The sequence below is a fragment of the Ixodes scapularis genome, unplaced genomic scaffold, assembly GCF_016920785.2.
Source record: "Ixodes scapularis isolate PalLabHiFi unplaced genomic scaffold, ASM1692078v2 PGA_scaffold2__306_contigs__length_199485367, whole genome shotgun sequence".
Lineage (NCBI taxonomy): Eukaryota > Metazoa > Arthropoda > Arachnida > Ixodida > Ixodidae > Ixodes > Ixodes scapularis.
In genome coordinates, this window is record NW_024609857.1 from 104814645 (window position 1) to 104835534 (window position 20890).

The window sequence follows — 20890 nt, forward strand, 5'->3', positions numbered from 1 at the left end:
CATGCGAAGCGACCTGCGCGCGTCGCGTGTCCTGTCCCTCGCCCCCACGAAGTAGGGTGCCATACACGAACGCCACGAGACCACGTGGTTCGACGTGACGTAGCCATGACTCTGGCGACACGAGACCAATGTTGCCTGACGTAACCGAAGTTTCGGTTTCGGTATCAGCTGATGTTTAAAGTAAGATTACATAAATAATATTCCACCTTTCGCGAAACCGAGGACTTGGAGCTGTTTAGTAGTGCTTTGTGAAATGGAATCGCATGTAAGCCTAAATTTTTCGGAATTGAGCGGAGTTGCTCTTTAAAGGGGCCCTGCAACGACTTTTGTACTATTTTTTTATTTTGTACCGAACCTGAGCGCACTGAACGTACTAATTTAGTGAACTTATTTTTTTTCTTGAAATCTGCTTTATTTTAAAAGTTATAGGCATATTAAAATTACAAAAAACAAGCAAAAAAATAACCTCCTTCATGACGTGCTTGGTTCTCTGTCCCCCCCTTTCCCACGCTGGAGGATTCCCCTTGCCGCAGTGACTGAGGAATGTGGGGAGGGAGGGGAAGATGGGGAAAGGAGGTGAGGCCGAGGAGAGAAGCTGCCTGGGAACGGGGCAGCTCTCCCTCTTCGGCCGACGTCAAGACCAAAAACGTCACACTTTCGTCACAAGCCGGGCGCATTCGACATCACAGGGCCCAGAAGAAGGAGGTTTTTGCGTTGTCCTGTTAAGATATGATGACCGATGTATAGTTACTCTCTCCGTGCCCGCTGGGTTGCCCGAACAACAAGAGACGTGGAAACCGCAAGAAAGGTAGACGGTTAATAGGATTGAAGGGCCCCTTAAATGGAGTATCGAGGGCTTCACCTCAATTCCTGGAAAAGGGGTCACTTCAGATCCTGTGGCGATGAGGATGTTTTTGGTCTTGACCACTTCACTGGTGCCATCCCGTTTCAAAGCGGTGACTTCATTTTTGCCAGTAATCTTGCCATGACCTTGAATGTGGGTAACCTGGAAAAAGAAAAAAAGATGCCAGAACTTGTATTTTTACACTGCTCACCTCACATACACTACTTTTGTTCATGAACAAAATGAGAGATTTACCTTGTTCTGCTTGAAAAGATGTGCGATTCCTCCAGTTAAAGCTTTCACTGAAGCACTCTTCTGGTTCATGAGCTGGTCCAAGTTGAGACGAACATTGTCGACTGTCAATAGGTTTTAAAAAAAAAATTATGTGAATTTATTCAGAAAGACGTGGTCCAAAAAACTAACATTCAAACAATGGATTATAGTATAATATCAACATACCAATTTATCACAAAACAGTGTCATTGCGGTTGCTTAATCTACTATAACCAAAAGCAATTTTGACTGAAACGGAATTCTGGAGCATGCTCCATACATATTTTCTGGAAATGTCGAGGCAAATGCACCATTAGGTTTTCATGCTCTATAACAGCAGTGCATCAGAAGAGCGATTCTAAAGCAGACCATTTCAGGGGCTGAAAGTAATGACTATCCCGTAAAATACACAATTATATTTAGTGCACCTTGCAGCTTCTATTTACCATTAGGAAGGTCTTCTATTCACCCTCTTCCTCTGCAAATTAAATAAAAACTGGAGATGTTGGCCTCAAGAAAGGCAACCATGGCTACATCAGATTATAGGCGCAGACGAATGTGCAACTGCCCTGCATTTGCAAACTCCGACGCAGTTTGGTAACAGCCCTGCTGGAGAAATCCTGGTCGCATTAAATGCTACTTCACTACATTCAAGAAACACATCTAGAAAGTCAATTCACCCAGAGCATCTCCATGTGATTTGTGAGAGAAGCAAACAATACTTTCTGTACCAAGACAGGACATCAACTTCGTGACATTACTAGACATTTTGCCCACCAAAGATTTCTTAAAGGATGTAACCTTTTGTGTGAACCTTTCAAGCTGCAATATGTGAAGAATAACACCCTAATAAAGCAAGGTTGTACCTTCAATGCCTCTGTTCTTGAAGTCGCTCGAATGGGCCATGTGATAAAGATGAGAGTTGTGCAACAGCGCTTTGGAAGGAATGCAGCCAACATTGAGGCAGGTACCTCCCAGTGTGTCGTTTTTCTCTATGCATGCCGTCTGCCCAGAAAGAAAAAGAAACAAATTGACATTACCTGCAGGGATGGTGCACAAGCAATAGTAGTGGTATGAACCTTAAAGAGACACCGCCTTAATATGACATACGTCACAAAATGCACTCCCACCCCCAAGAAAATAACATGAATATTGCAATATGAACATTGCGCAACACATTTTAAGCTTGGACCAATTCTGTCTACTCGTGCACGCTGGCTCAGAAATCACTTTATTTGGAGGCCAATGCCACAGTGACGTCAAAAGAGGAGTTGTTTTGTGAGTCTCCCATTGGTCAGAAGGAGTGTGGAGGAGAGGTGCAACTAGAGCATGCTTTTCCTCCATACACCGATTAAGAGTGAGAAAAAATTTGGAAGAGACACTTAAGACTGCTTACGTGTAGAAATGCAAAAGCATTCCTAAATGCAGCACATTCCTACAAGCATCGCGCCACGTCTTCCTTGTTCACACAGCGCTCCGGCGGTGATATCACGCTTCCCAACTGTGCAGGCACGGCGAAATCCGCCGGCTTCACAACAGCTTCCGTGACGAAGCATCTGCGTTGCCGTGCTTTCCTTTGAGTTTTATTTCTGAGGCACATGCTTGATGACGTATTGGTGTAACCATCTTTTAGGCACAATGCCACCGCATTTTCGCGTAATGAGACAAGTAAGGCTTTTGCCTCAATAAAGTAGAGAAGAGGATGGTCCATAGGCTGCATTTATGGCTCTGCCTAAATTGCTATTTTCACCGTAAATATTGCTATTTTTTTTTTCCAGGGTTAAATGCATTTTGGGACATACATGATCTATTCAGTCAGATTTTAACAAAGGTTTTCTGACAGTGCAATGTCAATTTACACAAAGATGAGCCAGTACCTTGAGTCCCAATTGTGATGCTTTGATGGCAGCCACATAGCCTCCTGGTCCACTGCCAATTACAACTAGGTCATGTTCTTCTGAAATATCACAGAATAAATTCTGAGATTGCACGGGAAACAAAGGAACATGTACCATAATGCTAGTGACATGAAATAACAAGAATGTAAAAAAAAAAATAAGAATGAAACATGTAATGCATTACACAATAGAGTGCAATCTTTTTCCACAAAGCAGCAAAGGATGACAGAGGGTGGTCCCCAAGGAGTGATCCCTAAAAAAAAGCCTCACAATGGCAGCAGACAGTCTGCAGAAAAACTTGGCTTTTTCAGGGAAACTGAGGAGAACATGTTTCTTCAAATGTTGCTACAGTTAATATTCCTGGGGCAAGACCTACAGGACTGCATAAGAGATGTGTTAGCTGCTCACACTACACTGCACGAGTGCAGAAAATGTAGCGCTGCCTGAATTTATTCGCGAGTACGGCCTACCTTATGATAAACTTGACAGCCATGCTACAGATACAACGTTGGCTCAGGATGATGTAATGTAGTGATTCTAGCTCTAGAACTCGAAATGGCGCCAAAAGCCAGCACCGCTGTGCTGCACGTTCTGGCGTGCCCGCGTGATACCGCACGATGGGATCGGGATTAAAACAGATCGTGCTTGGATTCGGACGGGGGCTGGTCATGTCGGTCTCTGATCCTAAGCCAGCGATCTCTGGCCCACAGAGTATATCGCATGTAGCTCTATCAAAACTCCATGTGACATATCTCTGCAATGCATAAGAGTGCTTGTTAATAACTCAAAGGTGTGGACTTGAGATATGAGGCCCTTCAGGAAACCCCGTCAATGAAAGCCCGTTCGGTATAAGAATTCAATAATCCGAAGTTACTGCGGCATGCGAGAGATCGGCTGCTCGTGTTTGTCAAAAATATTATAATTAGCACGTGACTCGTGCGTCATATACCCGTGCTGCTGGAGTAATTTCGATGATGCGACGTATGGATGCCAGGAACAGAAATGCCAGTGCACGCAGACCTCTGCAGCGTAGAGGCCTGTGGAATAGAAACAAAGGAAATAATTAAATTGAATTGATCGCTCGAAAACCATACGCAAGGGCACAGCGATTTATTTGGATCCATGTAAAAAACCTGGCACACTTCGCCGACTAAAAACATGAGAAATGCATATAAAAAATCTTTATCTATGTTTGGTCAGAATGTTGCACCAGAAATGAAAGCGATGTTTAACAGAGCAAGTCCTTGAAAAGACGAACAGGTTTACGCGGACCAAGTTCGAGGACGCACAAAATATTTGTAATGAAACTGACCCCTTCCTTACATGTACTACTTCAAGTGATAGAGAAGGAACTCGCAATTCAGTAATTCTGTGGAATATTTCATAAAACAAAAATAGCATGAAGTTCCAAAAGTGTCGGTCTGCTGTCTGTTTCGGAAGCAGTGCCGCTCAGAAGATTGTGCCCAGAGTCCCGACACAAGTGCGAGCGACGTTACTAAAGTACACAGTCAAAGATCATTCCAAGGGCCTCATGCTCACCCTGAGTGCCGGGATTAACCTAATCCACAGATTTGAATGCATGCTATTTCTTGAACGTTTTCTAACCAGCAAGGACAAACAGACGGCAAAATCGACCCGAAAGCAGAGGGAGCGCCGCCTGTCTGTAACCGCTCGAACTGGTCAGAAGAGAATAATCCTATTTTTCGACGATACGTCTAAAACAAAAACAAAAAAGTTTTAAAATATTATTTATAGCTGCTTATTTATAAGATTGTACTATAGTGATAGGTTTATAGACGACTTTAAACCGAGCCGCTTTCGGCTGTTTCGGTTTCAGTTAGAAGGGCCGTCCACTCGTTGGTAAAGTTATCGCAGTCTCCTTTCTTGCAAAACTCGTCTGACAGGTATGACGGGTAATGGAAAAAAACTACGTGCTGACCCGCTGGACGGATCGATCAACCGCCTGCCTTTCACCGCCTAGCCTTCGCGCAAGTATGCATAAAGAGCATAATTTGTTTGCAGACCAACTGGCATGGGCCTTTCTGCTGTTCTCCCGACTCTCCTGAGCCAATAAATGAAATGAAATCATATGAAAGGTGCCACAGGCCTTTACTGTATGAAAGGATGCATGCCCTTTTGTGGCGCAGCGGCTCTGAGCCAACCATTTTTTTTTTTTTTTTTTTTTTTTTTTGTATTGTCCAACGAATGCGACGAGTACGTAGCTTCCGCCACCCTGTCAGCTTAGGGGCTTAGGAGCGAACCGAGGTTAGGTCGCTGCTTCTTTCTTGTATGGCTTTCCATAAAATAATCTTTTTTTAAATACATTTTTTTAACAAAAAAAATTATGAGTTATTCCACTTTGTGAAGGTGGATCGACCAGCGGAACTGTTTAGCACACGCATTCGCCCGGCGGAATGCATAGGATCGACATCCAAATTTCGGTTCCTTCCTTTTACAGCGGAGCTGTTGGCTAGGTTCCCCAGGATGGTGTCCGTGTATGTCGACACAAACCTACCTGGACAGCTACCACCATGTATAAGCGACGGCGGCAAGCACACAACCAGTATGGTTTCCGCTGTCGCTCGTAGATGGCGGCAACCTTTCCAGCTATAGACCGACACGCCGTTTATAAACAAGCCCGCGTTTGCGGGCTTGTTTGTAAACGGCGTGAGGGGAAGCTACTGCGCATGCGCCGTGGCGACAACAGCGCCACTGCAGAGACGCGACGTCAGAGCTGCGTGTTAGTCTATAATAGAAGAATGGATAGTTGGGTGCATTGGTGGGAATTCATCGTAGGAAACAGCGTCAAAAACAGACGACGATGAAGAAGCAGCAGACAGTGTATCGAGTACAGCTCAGCTGATCGTTTTTCTTCACGAGAGTGGAAAGGCTGAACGTTTTATTTGGCAGACTCTGGCAAGAAAATGATATAGTGTTATTTCTCGGTGGCCTGAAAAGCTAACAAATTAAGTTTCTCAACATTTGAACGGAAGCTTCGATTCAGGCGAAAAAGAAAAAAGCTTGTAGCAGACGATGTGTAGCCTCAACAGTGCTCTGCGCTGACAGCGTTGCGTGAAAATGGCGGTCATCTCCTCTTCGCTTCCTTCTTTCTCTCTCACTTCTTCGGCACTTTCCTCCCTTTCCTTCACGTTTCTCCTCTCCCGCGCCTTCGTCGCCACATCCACTGGCCAAACTCTCCCAATATACAGCTCCGAGACATGCGCGACGGGACCACCACCCCGGGTGAGCAGAAGGAAACTAGGCACGCAAGCGCTTGGAACAACGACGAAGTGAGGGTGCGCGAGGTTTTGTTGACACAGATGAAAAATCCATAGCAACTCAAGAAGGTAGGGCAAGGGTAAGGCGTGCCAGGGAGGAGGAAGGTAATGGATTGCTAGAGAGGGAAGAGGTTTCCCCCTCTCTTCAATAGCGTTCTGTCTGCTTCTTCCTCCCCTACCCGTCTTACCTCGCCCTACCTTCTTGAGCTGCAAAAGACTATAGCCATAAACAGCTTTGCTGTAAAAATCGTATGTTTTCTTTGGCACTGACTGGGAGGTCAGAGACGAGATGGCATCAAGCATACACCTTACACACCGCATCCACGCACCATGAAAAAGTAAAAGAGAACAAGCCTTTCCACACATTAAAAAGAAACAACAATTTATTTGCAGTCAAATCAGACTAACAACTGCCTGCGAGTCAGTGATTTTAAAGGTAGGAATCATTCTTCTGTCATGACTAGATTATCGAGCAATTGAGCCTAATCCCAATAGCAACCATAATGAATTTAACATCGCTTAATCTAAAAATGCACTTGTGCACTTTACCTACTTTATAGTTTGAAAATTCACAAATTATTTTCACCAGCGTCATTCAAAGTTGTACCCTTTCTCCTGTTTGCACCGAGAAACAGAAAGAAACTTGGGTTCACTGCTTTCCCTTTTCTTGGTGCAAGGTGATATGATACAACTTTAACTGCCTGTTTCTTATAGAAGTAGGACATCTGTACAAATAATTTGCAGATTTTTAGACTTGGTTAAGTAGGTAGATGATGCTTGAGCCATAAATAGACAGTCACACACCGCTTAGTGTGCCCTTTAACATCACAAATTAACAATGCAATTCATATGCTCAAGCACAGTTGGAACCCAGCTCAGATGTAACAAATGCACAAAGAGACAGAAGAACAGTCATGACACAAGTGGTGTTCCTGGAACGATAGGTCTCACAACCTGGTTTCACTTGCCCACAATGCCTGGAACTGCCAATAAAACAGGAATAATGTACCATTGAGGGTGCTCTCACTCATCTCATGCTTGTCACTTAGAGTAAGTGAGCCTTGTACCCTGCAAGCATTCACTGAGTGCACATCACCAACACAATGAATCTCCACGACTACTTGTATAGTAGCATCGGTTATGTATATTTCACAAGAATCCCACAGACCCATCGATAATATGCAACCATCAAAAACAACCTGATGTTCATGCATCAACTGATAATAGATAATGAGACAAAATCATCAGCGTGCATGAGATGCATGAAAGCCATTCCAATTCTGCACAACAGTCAAAAGACTGCAAAAAAATCATCTTGAAACATTACTATCAAAACTGAGCGACTATGAATGCACATAAAACCGTTCAACTGTCACGAGCAATCGGGAACAACTAGACCACCATTTTGAGCAAAACAAACTTTTTTCTGCAATGAATTCTTAACGTCTCACAGAAACAGACTTCAGTTTGACGACAGTTAGTGCTCCACAATATGGCATCATTATTACTTTGATGCCAATTAATTTTAGTCACTTTCGTGTTCTTGATGCAAGAGGGACTTTAGCACAAAGGAGCTTAAAACTGCTTGCAGAAAACAAATATTGTAAAACCTACATGGAATATGTCTCTATGAATCTAGGTTCAATGATAAAAACAGAATGTTTGTAAACACCCTCAGCATGGCAACCGACATCTACCAATTCGTACTATACAGCACAACCAAACATGTCCACAAAAAGTATAAATATGTAGTCGTGGCATGACGCGAAACTAAATTAGTCGGAAAATAAACAATCGGCCTGCCACATTCAATCTTTGACATTCAAACTTTGGCAAAATATAGCACGTATAACTTCGAACTAAATACGCTCGACAGCTCAATGCACCCCGCAATGCAAAAGATAGGAACTTTCTAATCTAAACAGTGAAACATGGTTGTGCAAAACAAAAGACCTGAGGTACCACTGCACCCAAATGGACTCTTACATCTTCTCTTCAGCAATTCAATAAATTATTGTGACCAAAGATCCTTCGTTTGACAACTCTCGTTGATAATTTTAGTACTGTAAAAGGCATACTAGCTTGGCAGTCGAAGAAGGTTGCGAGTATAAGCAGACTGCAGTGCAAGAAGGCCTTGTCGCGCAGGTTACAGTGCAGAATAGAAAGGTCTGAAGGGCAAAAAATTAACCAAAAACTGCACAAAATTGGAAACACAAAATAAAGAGTTCCACATTGCTTTTTGAAAAACGAACCAAGCGTGAATATTTACTGCGCAGAAATTGCAAATATGCTTTTGATGCAACCATATTTGCGACTCAGGTACAGTCAATAATACCATTGTGGCACGAAACGGTCTTCACGCACTCCAAATTATATGCAATTTTCAGTTGGTTTTTCGCACCAATGTCATGGCCTCAAGATCGTGCGGACAGAATTCCAAAGAGCGAACGAAACAGACATTGAAGGACGAGTTAGGCTCGTCTCCAAAAAGTTGGGGCACGGAAAACTCAAGCCCCTTCCCATCCATATATGGCAGACTCAGCATTCATTCCCAAACCATAAAGCACGCTCTCTCTCTCGAAGAACAAAAAGGACTGACTGATGTCTTCCAATGGTTCCGGAAAGGTGAAATCAGATGACGTGTCAAAGGTGGTTCAACACCGAGAAACAGCAAAGAGACGAAGGTAACCGGCGGCGCTATAGCACGGTGTAGTTCTCGATGTGCTGCCTCGAGCGGCTTCCGGGCCTCTCTGAGACAGAGCCCGTGCCTGGACGGCCGTACCCTTGCGGATGTGAAGGGTGGTGGTGGTAGTAGTCTGACGGGTCGTGCCGGCCGTAGCTCCCGCCTTCTGCGACGCTGCTTGGTCTCACGTACGGACGTCCTTCGTATCGCGGCCCGTGCAGGCTGCACGAGGTAAGAGGTAGAGATGTTGGGATTGATGAGAAACCGAGACATCAATGAATGATCACTCGAGGGATCCTGAAATAATAGATGCGTCGCTCAATGTTCACATAGAAGAAGCTCGAGACTGGAGAACACACCTTTCTGCGTTCTCCCTATCATAATTTCTTCGAGGCGAACAATCTAATCAGCATCGAAGGCATTATCTGTTACAGCGTAGGCATTTTCACTGACTCATTGCCAGGGCCCGCCTGTTCTAGCTTTGTTTCGTGTGTGTTACCTAGAAAGCCCAAAACAAGACACAATAATCAAGAAATTTCGCAGGCTGATGCTTACTGATTGAACATTCGCATGGTAAGCTCTGTTGGCTCTCACCTCCTATCTCTTTTTCTGATTATGAGTAATGATACGATAAACTTCCCAAAGATTAAAAGATTCCAAGCTCGAAGAGCTACTTTGTCCATCGGCATAATCAAAACATATATCAACTATATTTATCTTTCAATGGCTATAAAGAGGGATCATTTGCTATTAATTTAGAATAGTGAACTAAAAGAACTTGTGAGATATCACTTGTAAAGTCATTACCTAGACTCTCCAGCTTAATGTTTTCAATGAAACACAGGTAGCAGAAATCGTATCAACAAAAACTAAAGGTGACAATTTTGACACATTGCAGCAAAACAAACACATTTAACCTTGTATCTGCTTTTTGTTTCTTTGTCAACCTCTTTCATATTCATTCTCTCAGGATCCCCAATGTCTGTGCACGCTATTTTCCGCTCTTCACATACGTCCTTGCCACCCGGTATTAACTTTTCATTTACCGCAATTTCTCGTTTTTCCAGCTGAGTAACTGTTGCTACTTACAAGAAACATCATAGCGTGAACCACGGCGTCGGGTTCCATCTGAATATCTGATGTGGCTGTGGGTCTATTTACCTCCTGTCTGGGGCAGCATAGGCACCAGAGGTGGACCAGTAGTCCCCATTGTGGCTGGAAGGCGCGGCTCGAGCTGACATCCTCAAGGCGGGACCCAAGCCTTGCTCCTGGGAAGATGCCACAGGGTGCTGCTGTGGCTGGTGCTGTGGCTGATGCAGCTGGTGCTGTTGTGGCAGGTGCTGTTGCGGCAGGTGCTGTTGCGGCTGGTGCTGTTGCGGCTGGTGCTGTTGAGGCAGGTGCTGTTGCGGCTGATGTTGCTGCTGCGGTTGCGGCTGATGTTGTTGTGGCTGGCGCCGTGATATGTGAACCACTTTGACGCTGCTATCTGAAGGCAGGCGAAACGGCTGAAGGCTCTACAGAGAAGGAAAAACAGACAGACAGTATGTATCCTGAGTACAGCTTACTTGAACTACTCTTATATTTCAATGTAGAGAGCAAAGCACTTTCCTACAATCCAATTAGAGTGTGCCCTACCTATATTTATAAATACTGCCGACTGTTCAAGGTTGTGGCAGGAGTTAAAAACAAGTTAGTTCAAACATGTCCCCCATTGCTTTTGTCTCATCAAGTGTTACATAGGTATGTTCATCTGTGTGGAAGTTGGAAGTTTGTCTGTCTGTCTTTTGTTTCCTTTCTTGATGTATAGTAGTTCAGTTACTTTAGGCAAGTGAAATGAACCTGATATTTTTCGTAGTAAACTAGTAATTTGAGCTAATTGGTACTTCAACATGATAAAACAGCACACAGAACACGGAGAAAGAGGAAAGAATGAGTAGAACGAAAGAGCGCTGACTCAGTTGGGAGTCGGCAATCTTTCATTCCACCTGTCCTTTTCTCTTCCTCCGTGTTCTGTGTGCTGTTTTATTACGGGTATATGTATTATTCCAATTATTGGAAACAGCAGGTTAGCAATTATGGCACCCATTGGCTGGACACTGGACAATATTTTACAAATAAAATTGCAATGTAAATGTAACATACTTACATGTAATTGCAATATGTAATTGCAATTGCAACTATACTTACATGTATAGTTGCAATATGATTGGTACTGTAACTAAATGCAGTGCTCAACAAAGCCAATGAGGCCACAGGAGTGTAGAGCTTCAGACTACTTGCATGTAACATGATGGGGCAAGAAAAGCACCCGTGATCGATCGGTTCGGGAGGAAAAGTCACCAACATCAAACTGCTCACGCTATTTGGCTTGGGAGGCTCAAGCCATCTTTTAGGATATCACAGTAATTACGTCCTAACAAAAGTAACTAAGGGACACTTTTAAGCGTAACATCTACAGCTCTGCTCAGCATAGGTGATGTCTGTCGAATAAAATCCAATTAATTTATTTTCAAATAATCCAGTCAAACTAATATATATCTAGTGAAGTGGAAAAAAAGAAAACACATAAAAATTTAGATGACAGAAGCAACCTCACCAAAAAGGCTTTAAAATTTTTATAGCAATAAGTATAACCCGAATGTGAACATGTACACTGTGTGGCATAGTTAGTGAAAATGTCACCACTCCTGCAAAGTTTACTCATACAAGTTGGTTTAAGGGGACACAGCCCCTAGGGGGGTCAACTTTTGAACCCTTGTCTTAAAATCAATGAAATTTACAGGGTAGGCTGGTGATCATGCTAGAGGGTGTATAACAAAATTTCAGGTCTGTCGGTTAAATGAGAAGGAAATTAGAGTAGCTTCTATCAGCAACACGCCTACATTGTTTAGTTAATCTGTCATTAGAAAACTATCACCATATTCAAGATTTTTATTTGCTAGATATGTAGCAGAATGCTTAAAGGGTGTGGCTATGGAGTGTTTTTCCTAAAAACTCATTTATTTTTATAAATTTTCTCTTCTGCAAAATTGGTCAACTTTTTGGTCTTCTGTATCTTTGACAAAATGTCAACATTTTTTATAAAAGACATCCATAAAGTGACAAAAAAGTTCCATAGCCGCATTCCTTATTAAATTTCAGTCAGGAAAAGGGAAGAATGAGCCTTCCCCATTTTGCCATAATCAAACGATAGATTGACTAAAATGGAATTTATAACAAAAAGTGGAACGGAGAAAAACGCGTTCAAAGTGCTCCAAAGCCTACCTTTCTTTAGCTTTGGTGGACAGAAAACAATTTATAAAAAATTAACTATGCAGTGTAAATTAATTAAACTTTTTGGGAATACTCTCTAAATGTTGATGGATGTAAATATGTCATTTCTCAAAATCAACTTTTTTTGCAGAAATTGTTTTTTCTGGGCACTGTCCCCCCTTAAAACACCTGGCCTACAGCAAAGGATAGTGCTCCACCTAAGCACTCCCTGCTATACTAGTAGTTTCCATCACGGCCTTGCAGCAAAGATACAAAAATTAGCGATCACTTGCTTATCCTGTCTCTTACTCCGTACATATAAATAAAGCAAAACAGCCAACAGGAGGCCGGCGTCTCTACCAACATCAGCAAGCTCATTTGAATTGTCACTTATTATAGCAGTTACTTGAATACTAAGAAAATTTTATGCAAACAAGCCCCGTGCATCTTACCCTTCCCCAGGGCACGTGTACACCCAATCATTGTCATTTTTGTGAAGGGAGGGAGACGTTTGCAATTCGTCATAAAATAAGTTTTGCGCAAAAAGTCATCCAGGTAGCACAAACATTGCGTAATGGAAAGCCGTCTTACATCTCGCTTCCGACAGGTCTTCTTTGACTTCTCATATTCGGCCCTGCGCCTGTGATCCTGAAATAAAAAAAAACAAAAAAAAACAAGTTGCAACATAACAAGAAAAGTAATAAACGAGAGCCGACAAAAACCAACCAAGGATTTCTGAGGAGGCTCACCACATAGCTGATGAGGCAACTTCCTGGCACCCACACAATGATGGACACAACGATCACAGTCCCCACAATGTTGTCGTTGAGGAACTTCACTGCAACCAAGGCAAAGAGATGGTTTTCAGTAGAAGTTTTCTGCCCGGAGAAAGAACCAAAGGCATGGCAACTTCCGAGCAAACTTACAAACAGTGTTGATGTCAATGTCCTCAATGATGTCCCAGAATCTTTCCACAATATCTTGCACAGTCTTTTCACACCTTCCCTGTGAATTTTTTGTGGTAACAAAGAAGAGATCAGCCTTGAAGTCGATACCGTCTTCGCAAGCGAGAAGACGAGGCACTCAAAGGATCCATGTTTCTTCCTTCTTTTTTGTTTTGTTTCTGACATGGTTTATAGTGAACAGCACATATGCACAGTTGAAATGTAACTGGACTGGAGCGCACCTTTTCGCAGTACCCATGTATGCAGGGTGTTCCATCCCTCAGTATTTCCATTGGCTCTGTAGGCTTGCATGTGGCATTGTGGGATGGCCTGCAACATCGCTTGCAAGCATCCACCTCTGAAATCCAAGATTCGCGTCGTTAAATAGGTGCCAGGGAATTTGTAGCAAGGAGCTCTCCACTGAAATGGAGGAGTCAATTTTAACGTGACAGCGTTAGGGAGCTCGTGTCGCAGAAAATCCGGCGTCGGTGGCGTGACAGGAAAATCCCGATTGATCGACAGGGTCATGACGTCACAGGCACATGACCTCGCGTGGGAATTTAAACAACCCGCAACGCTCACGTGAAGCGTGAGCAAACAAAGTGATTAGAACATGACACATAATGCAAATTACATGTCTCAAATGGTTTCACTTTATAAAGTAATTCATTTGCTTTGTCTCATGTTGCTGCATGTCTCAAATGGTTTCACTTTATAAAGTAATTCATTTGCCTTAAAGCAAAAATTTTAAGTATTTTAGGCGGGATTTAAACCCACAACCCTTCGGTTGCGAACCAGACACGCTACTGACTGGGCCACGCAAGCCACACTTGCACAGCGAATGAGAAGGGGATGCGAACAGGCCCGATAACACTATCGCGTCCAATCTTAAAAGTCTTTACTTATATTAGCCATAGAATAACAAACTCTTTCGCTCCTTTGATTGCCAACAGACAAAAGCAAGCTTGTGTGGGCATCAGTCCTTCATACTCTTACTAGAATCTATTCACCTTTGCATTTATTGGGAGCAAAAGCTCCAAGTGGAAGCTCACAGGTATGAGTGAATAAGCACAAATTCATTGCACTTAGAGAGTAGAATGAACAGGTTGGTTCGAGGTGACAAGAACTGTCTGTGCGAATTGATATTTGTACCTAGAAAGATAGAAGCATTGTTCAAGAGTCATATTGCTTCTAGCAGAAAAGCATCATAAGCATAAACTTCAGCCATGTTTCTTGTTCTCATTACTCTGTTTTCGTAGAGCCCTAGCTCCGTTGTAAATATAAATTAAAGAATGCACTTGCCTGTGTCACACATGCACGAGATCTCTCCCCTGGTTTCACAGTAAGGCATGCATTCTCCACCACGACACTTGCCCCTATGATAAAAAGCCACATTAAAAAATATGTGTAAAAAGCTTGGAAGATTTAATAAAACAAAGGATATAAAAGAGAAAAGAAAATAAACATTCTACTGCTGTATTAATATTTAAAAAATTAACAATGTTTTTAGTAATACAAACACTGCTAACAATATTACCATTCTGTTCTTAGTGTTTTCAAGCAGGCTTTATAAAATCACAGTAATTTTTTGTTTGTTATATATTGCACATTTGCCTACGGCCGTATGCTATTATTCCTTGACTAAGGGTAACTACTGTATGCTTGTTAACCCCCAAATCTGGTGGGTTTAGCATGCATAAAAAAGGAATAACTTTTATATATGCTAGCTGACTCTTAACTTGTAACTATGCTAGTAACGAGACAAATATAATGACAGAAATGTATTAAATGTACTAACTTGTCAAGACACGGTTTGTCATCGTCCAGTGGACGGGATGGAGGACATTCGGCCGATTTTCCAGTGGAGGAGTTGTGTTAAGGACCAGACACACAGTGACAACAACGCTTGCACACACAGAGAGCTCTGCACCTTGAAAACATGACATGCCAGATAAATGCCTCTACAGACCAAGTTTGCAAGTGAAAAATGTATGGCGAATTGCTAGGCAATTGTGCTGCGTACTTGAAACGTTTGGGCTAAATTGCTTGATGGTTACACTTTATACCCTGTAGCCAAGCACGTTGATGCTAGTCCATGTAGTGTGGGATTAGTCTCTAATGCCACGCTACATCAGTGATGAGATTGGCCTAAGCCGTTTTGGAGCACCTTTCGGAGCAGCCAAAGCAGTGTTTTGGAGCAGCAAAAGTGGACTTTGGAGCAGCTAATACAGTGTTTTGGAGCAACAAAAGTGGTTTCTAGAGCTGATATTCTTAGAAAAATAAAAATATTTGTTTCAAGTGCTGGACAAACGAAGGACACTTTGCTCACCGCAGTAAACAAATTATAGTCAAGTTAGACTACCTTGGAGTTAATCAACATTTAGCTGAAATGCCAATGCCATGCCACATTTTGCAATGCTTCATTTAAGTGATACATATATATGTACCCGCTACAGGTAAACAAGAACCAAACTGCACATATTAAAATTTATTTAAAAATTACCAGCTTAGTGTTAAATATCACAACATTAGGTTGACTAACTATATAATAAATGGAAGTAGTCTCTAACTGTTGATACACGTGACTACTGCAGTGCAATGCGAAATCGTCACACGAGCGGAGATGGCTGTTCGATCGAAACCATGCCACTCCGCTCCGTCGCCCACTGGTTCCCAATTTGTACACAAAATGTAACTGTCTAGCATATGACAAAAAACAGTCCAGCTGTACGTGCTTCCCAGACTGGCTGGCGAGGGACAAGCTAAACAAAAAAAAATTGAGCACATTGATGCAAGACATTAGAAGCCAGGGTCAAAAAGTTCTCGGAGCGCTTTGTGCAACAACTGAACTCGAGACAAACGAGCACGCTGTGCGGGTTCACCGTGCAGACATTGCCTTCTCTGCTTTAGCTCACTTTTCTTCACTAACTTTCTTTCATGACGGATTTTTCACGTACCGGGGTCTCCCTCGAAAGAAAGCCCACCGAGAGAAACTTCGACACAACAGTCTTTGAGCAAGAGGGATTTTTTTTAGTAGCGTATTAAACAAGAACAAGGATGTTGATGAACATTAGGGCGGTCCTTACGTTTCAGTTTAGAAAGCTCCATATCTGCAGCGACGTGGCGACGGCAACTTGCAGGCAGAGACCACATATAGTTTTCCCACGGCCGTTGGTATGAGGAGCAAGTGCTTCAGCTCAAAAAGTAACTCCCGCCGCGCAAAAGCGTGGTTTCGTTTCACAGCATGATGGCATGGCTGGTACCCAACACGCTAGTGTCGAAACGTCCGCACAATCCCGCATCTATCCCGCGTCTACCATTTACCGTTGAAAAAGTTTAAAAAAGACGCGAAACGACGAGAGCGCGAAACGAGAGACGGCGGGAAAAACCATGCAAGACCGGATGAATTACGGATGAACGATTGATGCACAGGGTACTTTGTGTCAGGCGGCCGCTTGCGCCACCTAGCTCACCTGTACTCATTGCGGTACTCAGTTTAGTTTTGGTTGTGAAAGGCGACCAAAATTGGTCTTTTGGCGCAGGTTGGGCACAGATTACCCATATTTTGTCAAAATGTAGCAGGATGTAGCAGGGTTAGACCCTTGGCGCAGTTAGGCGCAATTGGCGCAGCAATCACATCACTGTACATGGACACAGGTGTCTAACATCTTTGCTCAGACTGTTCATCCCTGAGATTCCACGCAGCTAAACGCTTACATTCACAACGCTCTTCGTGAGATAACTTAATGCATACCATATCCACTTATAGCAGTTCCTGGATTGACGCAATACTGCTAATCACTCCTCAATCAGTGCGTCTTCGCTCAATCCCGTGAAAGCCTCCTCCTCACCCACCTCTAGCCATGTGACCTCCCCTGTTAGCCAATCAGTGTCGAGCTTCTTTCATTCCTCCTCTCCCCTCCATCAAACAATCAGCGTCGAGCTTTGCAGTCACTTCACTTTTTGGGCTTCTTGAAATGCTGAGCAACTATCCAAAGAATGTTTCCCATTAACAAAAGAGAACAGCACTCTAAAATGCCACAGTCCTGGGGCCTTAAACATTAAAAGTTGTATTTTTTGCACGCAATTTGTGAAGGAAAGAAAGCGATAGCTGTAGCATGGTAGCGCAATGCGGGTGGAATGGTGCCGTCACATACCTGAGGACGGAGGTGCGACATGGCTAATTCTCATAGCCGTCGTGGTAGGCGTCGTGGATGCTACGGACGACTGTCAATAGTGATCCGTGAAATAAGTGCGTAAGCGCGAAAGTCTCTGAAACCATCCAACATTATGCGTAGCGACAGGATACTGCCAAAGTGGAATATTGCATAACACAAGTAATGTTTGAAAACAAATTTTCAAGCAGACGTCACGGAAGACTTTGCTCTTGTAGCGCCGTTACTGGCGGGATGCCAGGGCGGCTGATGGGAAAACCCACTTCCCTGGCCTCGCACCAAAAGTGGAGAGAAGGGTATTTCTGTAATGGTGACGACTGGAGACAAGGTCGAAATCTCTAAGAAGTGTCGCCCATAAAGCTATCACTTTAAAAGTAGAGAATGGACAAAAATCTAACAAATTTAAAGTGCCTCGGAAAGTGCCATGCCCACTTGTTGAAGACAGCAAAGTCCTACCTCTCCAATGAGGTGAAACAAAAGACACTGACAGTAGATGAAAATAATAAAGGATATGTGCAATGAGACTCGTTCTTGCAAGCGTTGGGCTGGGCCTCGCGACACAGGGCTCCATACTGGGAGTAGTCACAGTTGCGGCAGCAGGGTGAGTTTCTGTCACTGCATTCGAAGAGAAGAGTGCAAACCTGCTGTAAAACTCCATAAGCCGCAGTGGTCTCATACCATGCATCTCTGCAGAATAAAGAAATTATGAAAAGTGGGCCAGGAGAACACACCTGCACTTGGCGTTCTGCTTGAGCCTGCACTCATCGTCGCAGCACGGGTCGCTGTCTTCACTTCCAATGAGCCCAGCGTCACATTGTTCCCCTTCCTCCACCAGGGAATTGCCACAGAACGACTCCTCTGGCTCTGGAGTCACAAGAAAACTGCTACGTAAACATCTGGCATTAAGAAACAGCAAGGGCAGCTACCAGACAGGTGCCCGAAAAAACTTTGTGGCTTTGATACCTCGACCTCAAACAAAAGATGCATGAAACGATAGTTTGGGTAAAATTCCTCTCCGACACGACAACCAAACAAGAAAAGATGGTAGCTACCCTGCACGCTAACAGTTATTTGCTTTGTAATGCAACTCAGAATATATGAATGCTCTAAACAACACAAATTAAAAAAACAAGAATTGTCATGCCAATATCTCCAATGCATATGATTCATGAAACAGACAACTCCTGGTTGCAAAAGCTCCGACAAGCAAAATATTACAAAATACAGCCCTTTGGATCTTTCGAGGGATTCCAAAAATAAAGTACTCATTATTGTTTTCTAGTATATTAGTTAAAAAATTTGCAGCTGTATCTCGATCTACCAATCAAACCGACATATGAAGAGTTGCATTTTATGAGAAATGCAGCTGACTGTCTAGTTGGTTTGAGCTACGGTAGTTAGTTTGCGGTACAGAAGTTTGGCAGCTGGCAAACTCTCCTAGCTTTCACTGTGCTAGGCCATGGGGCACGACAGACACTTGCAAAATTTAAGTTAGCTCGGGTAAGAATGCAATTCTGCATTAAAAAGCTTACTTGAAAAGCACTTGCTAGCTTTTGCCAGGAGCACAGCCCTAATGGACCTCACGCTGCACGGTGAAAATTTCTATGAAAGGAAAAAAACAGTGAGAGTTACAGCAGAGATTGGAAATGTCACCAGTAGGCTGATGCGAGACAAGCGTAAAAAAATGGCGATGGTCACCTTGTTGTTAGGGTCATACCCGCTCACAGAGTAAGTGTACATCAGATAGGAGCCACCCCTAGGAGAGTCTGGGGAACACTCGGGGAGATCTGGATCGTGCTCACTGCCCCAGTTGTGGCCTTGCAAAGGACAAAATACACAAACGGAGGGTCCAGAACAAGGTTCCTCGTCTTGCAAAGGAAGTTGATGTTCTCTGTCACTTGCATCCCATGCTTGTTGCATAAAAAAGACGCTAAAACAAGATTTTGAGTGGGTCTTTGGTATCGTCGGACTCCGTACACTCTCCAGAAAACTAACTGAAAAGGGGAGGAACGTCCAATCAAGACCTAATTAGGGACCCAACGTTAATACCGCTCTTCAACGTCCACCACCCCTGAAGAGGACGCCGAGTAGGCCTTAAAACGTTGGGTCCCTAATTAGGGCTTGGTTGAACGTCCCCCACTTTTCCATTAGCCTTGCTTCAACCAGACAGTTTTCTGTTAAATGTTAACATTCAATTCTCCAAAATCTCTGTAATATATTAAACTAGGGACACTTCACTTCATCTGTGCTATAGAGTTGTGCATAATTTAGTCAATTAAGAAACACACATTTTATACAGTTCTTATACGATAGTTGCATGCCGGCATTCCTTGATGCTGCAAGGTGTGCCAGCATTTCTCGTAGGCGTCCCCATTTCTTCCTAATGCTGTCAAGCCTGTATGGTACGTCCCCCAAGACACTTCTCGGGAACTGTATTTCTATCATAGCAACAGAATTGGAGAAGGTTCCAAAGGAAAAACGAAAACATTGTGCAAACATATACAGGTCTGCCTAAGCCAAAGGAGGCTTGTGTGAAACAAAAACAAGGAGGCTTGTGTTTCACACAAACCTTCCTTGGCTTAGGCAGACCTGTATATGTATTTGTATATTCCTATGAATAAAAGTTTATTATTATTAATATTATTAACATCTCCAGAAACAAATCACAAGGTCGTGATAAGAATCTAAACAAGCATAAAAAGACCAACTCACCAAATTCTATGTTCCACCATTTTCCAAGTCATGAAATAAAAGCAGACATTCAAGATGTAGTAAAACAATATGTGCCTCTTCCTTGTCTTTTCGTGTCGTTTTTCCTAAACTTGCAACCCATGTCAGAAAGTTGTTGCAGAAGTATGAAACGAAGACACACTGCTTAAGTGACATTACTTTGCGGCAGATGCACTGCAGAAGATATGTTGACTGCGCAATATTGTTGACACGAACACGACATAGACACTTTTTTTGCATTTCACTTTGAAAATTTAATAGGCATAAAGTTTACAGCTTAAATTAGTGTTTTAAATGAGCACTTCCCAATGCACTAGTGGTTTTGATGGAAGCCTTTTGTTTGAACATTGAAAAAAGGGCAACCACTTCATTTGCAGTAGCAATGTCGAGCCATGTACACAGACAACATCTGCCTGTTTGAGCACTATGTCAATTCATCGGGGTAGCACACAATAAAACACCAACATACCATGTGCTGTGACCAGGTCAGCTTCTCTTGTAATCACACGCTGGCCGTAGTGATTCCGTGAGGTGCTTAGGCCAGAGTTCAGATAGAGCGTGTACCCATTTTTGACATAGCCTGCCACAAATTTCATAAAGTGTCAACATGATTGAGTTCTTTTAAGGCTAACCTGTTTCACCATCTATATCAGGGGTGGCCAAGCTGACCCGGCCTAAGAGCCGCAAACAAAACCACGAAACTTCCAAGAGCCGTGGGGGGGGGGGGGGCAAACTTTTGTTCACAGCAGTAAACGAAACTCTAACTATTTTCAATCTATCCGAGTCAAAAGCAGCCCAACAGTAAGCAAGGTA

The 20890-nt window shown here is 43.2% G+C and overlaps 2 protein-coding genes across 7 annotated transcripts in view; both read right to left on the reverse strand.

Moving 5' to 3' along the window:
* The window catches only part of LOC120850418 (dihydrolipoyl dehydrogenase, mitochondrial), a 33760-nt gene extending 29073 nt beyond the window's left edge, over nucleotides 1-4687 (reverse strand). Inside the window, exons 1-6 of one of the 2 annotated variants that reach the window (XM_042291974.1) lie at nucleotides 4555-4687; nucleotides 3965-4052; nucleotides 2995-3074; nucleotides 1984-2122; nucleotides 1100-1200; nucleotides 863-1006 (exon numbers count right to left, since the gene is read on the reverse strand). In XM_042291974.1, coding sequence (XP_042147908.1) covers nucleotides 863-1006; nucleotides 1100-1200; nucleotides 1984-2122; nucleotides 2995-3074; nucleotides 3965-4052; nucleotides 4555-4596 — 594 coding nt within the window. In that variant the 5' untranslated portion in view covers nucleotides 4597-4687. The remainder of the gene's footprint in view (nucleotides 1-862; nucleotides 1007-1099; nucleotides 1201-1983; nucleotides 2123-2994; nucleotides 3075-3964; nucleotides 4053-4554) is intronic. The other variant, XM_042291975.1, reaches the window with a different exon arrangement.
* A 1971-nt stretch (nucleotides 4688-6658) lies between these two features.
* Nucleotides 6659-20890, reverse strand: part of LOC120835932 (ADAM 17-like protease) — a 33945-nt gene continuing 19713 nt past the window's right edge. For 2 of the 5 annotated variants that reach the window (XM_040205371.3, XM_040205370.3), the window contains exons 8-21: nucleotides 20547-20657; nucleotides 20060-20065; nucleotides 19046-19164; nucleotides 18880-18949; nucleotides 18079-18211; nucleotides 17861-17962; nucleotides 14971-15033; nucleotides 14475-14548; nucleotides 13415-13530; nucleotides 13155-13233; nucleotides 12978-13066; nucleotides 12820-12876; nucleotides 10138-10490; nucleotides 6659-9198 (exon numbers count right to left, since the gene is read on the reverse strand). In XM_040205371.3, the coding sequence (XP_040061305.2) occupies nucleotides 8991-9198; nucleotides 10138-10490; nucleotides 12820-12876; nucleotides 12978-13066; nucleotides 13155-13233; nucleotides 13415-13530; nucleotides 14475-14548; nucleotides 14971-15033; nucleotides 17861-17962; nucleotides 18079-18211; nucleotides 18880-18949; nucleotides 19046-19164; nucleotides 20060-20065; nucleotides 20547-20657 (1580 nt within the window). In that variant the 3' untranslated portion in view covers nucleotides 6659-8990. Of the gene's footprint in view, nucleotides 9199-10137; nucleotides 10491-12819; nucleotides 12877-12954; nucleotides 13067-13154; nucleotides 13234-13414; nucleotides 13531-14474; nucleotides 14549-14970; nucleotides 15034-17860; nucleotides 17963-18078; nucleotides 18212-18879; nucleotides 18950-19045; nucleotides 19165-20059; nucleotides 20066-20546; nucleotides 20658-20890 lie in introns of those variants that run through there. The other 3 variants (XM_042291972.1, XM_040205372.3, XM_042291973.1) reach the window with 2 other exon arrangements.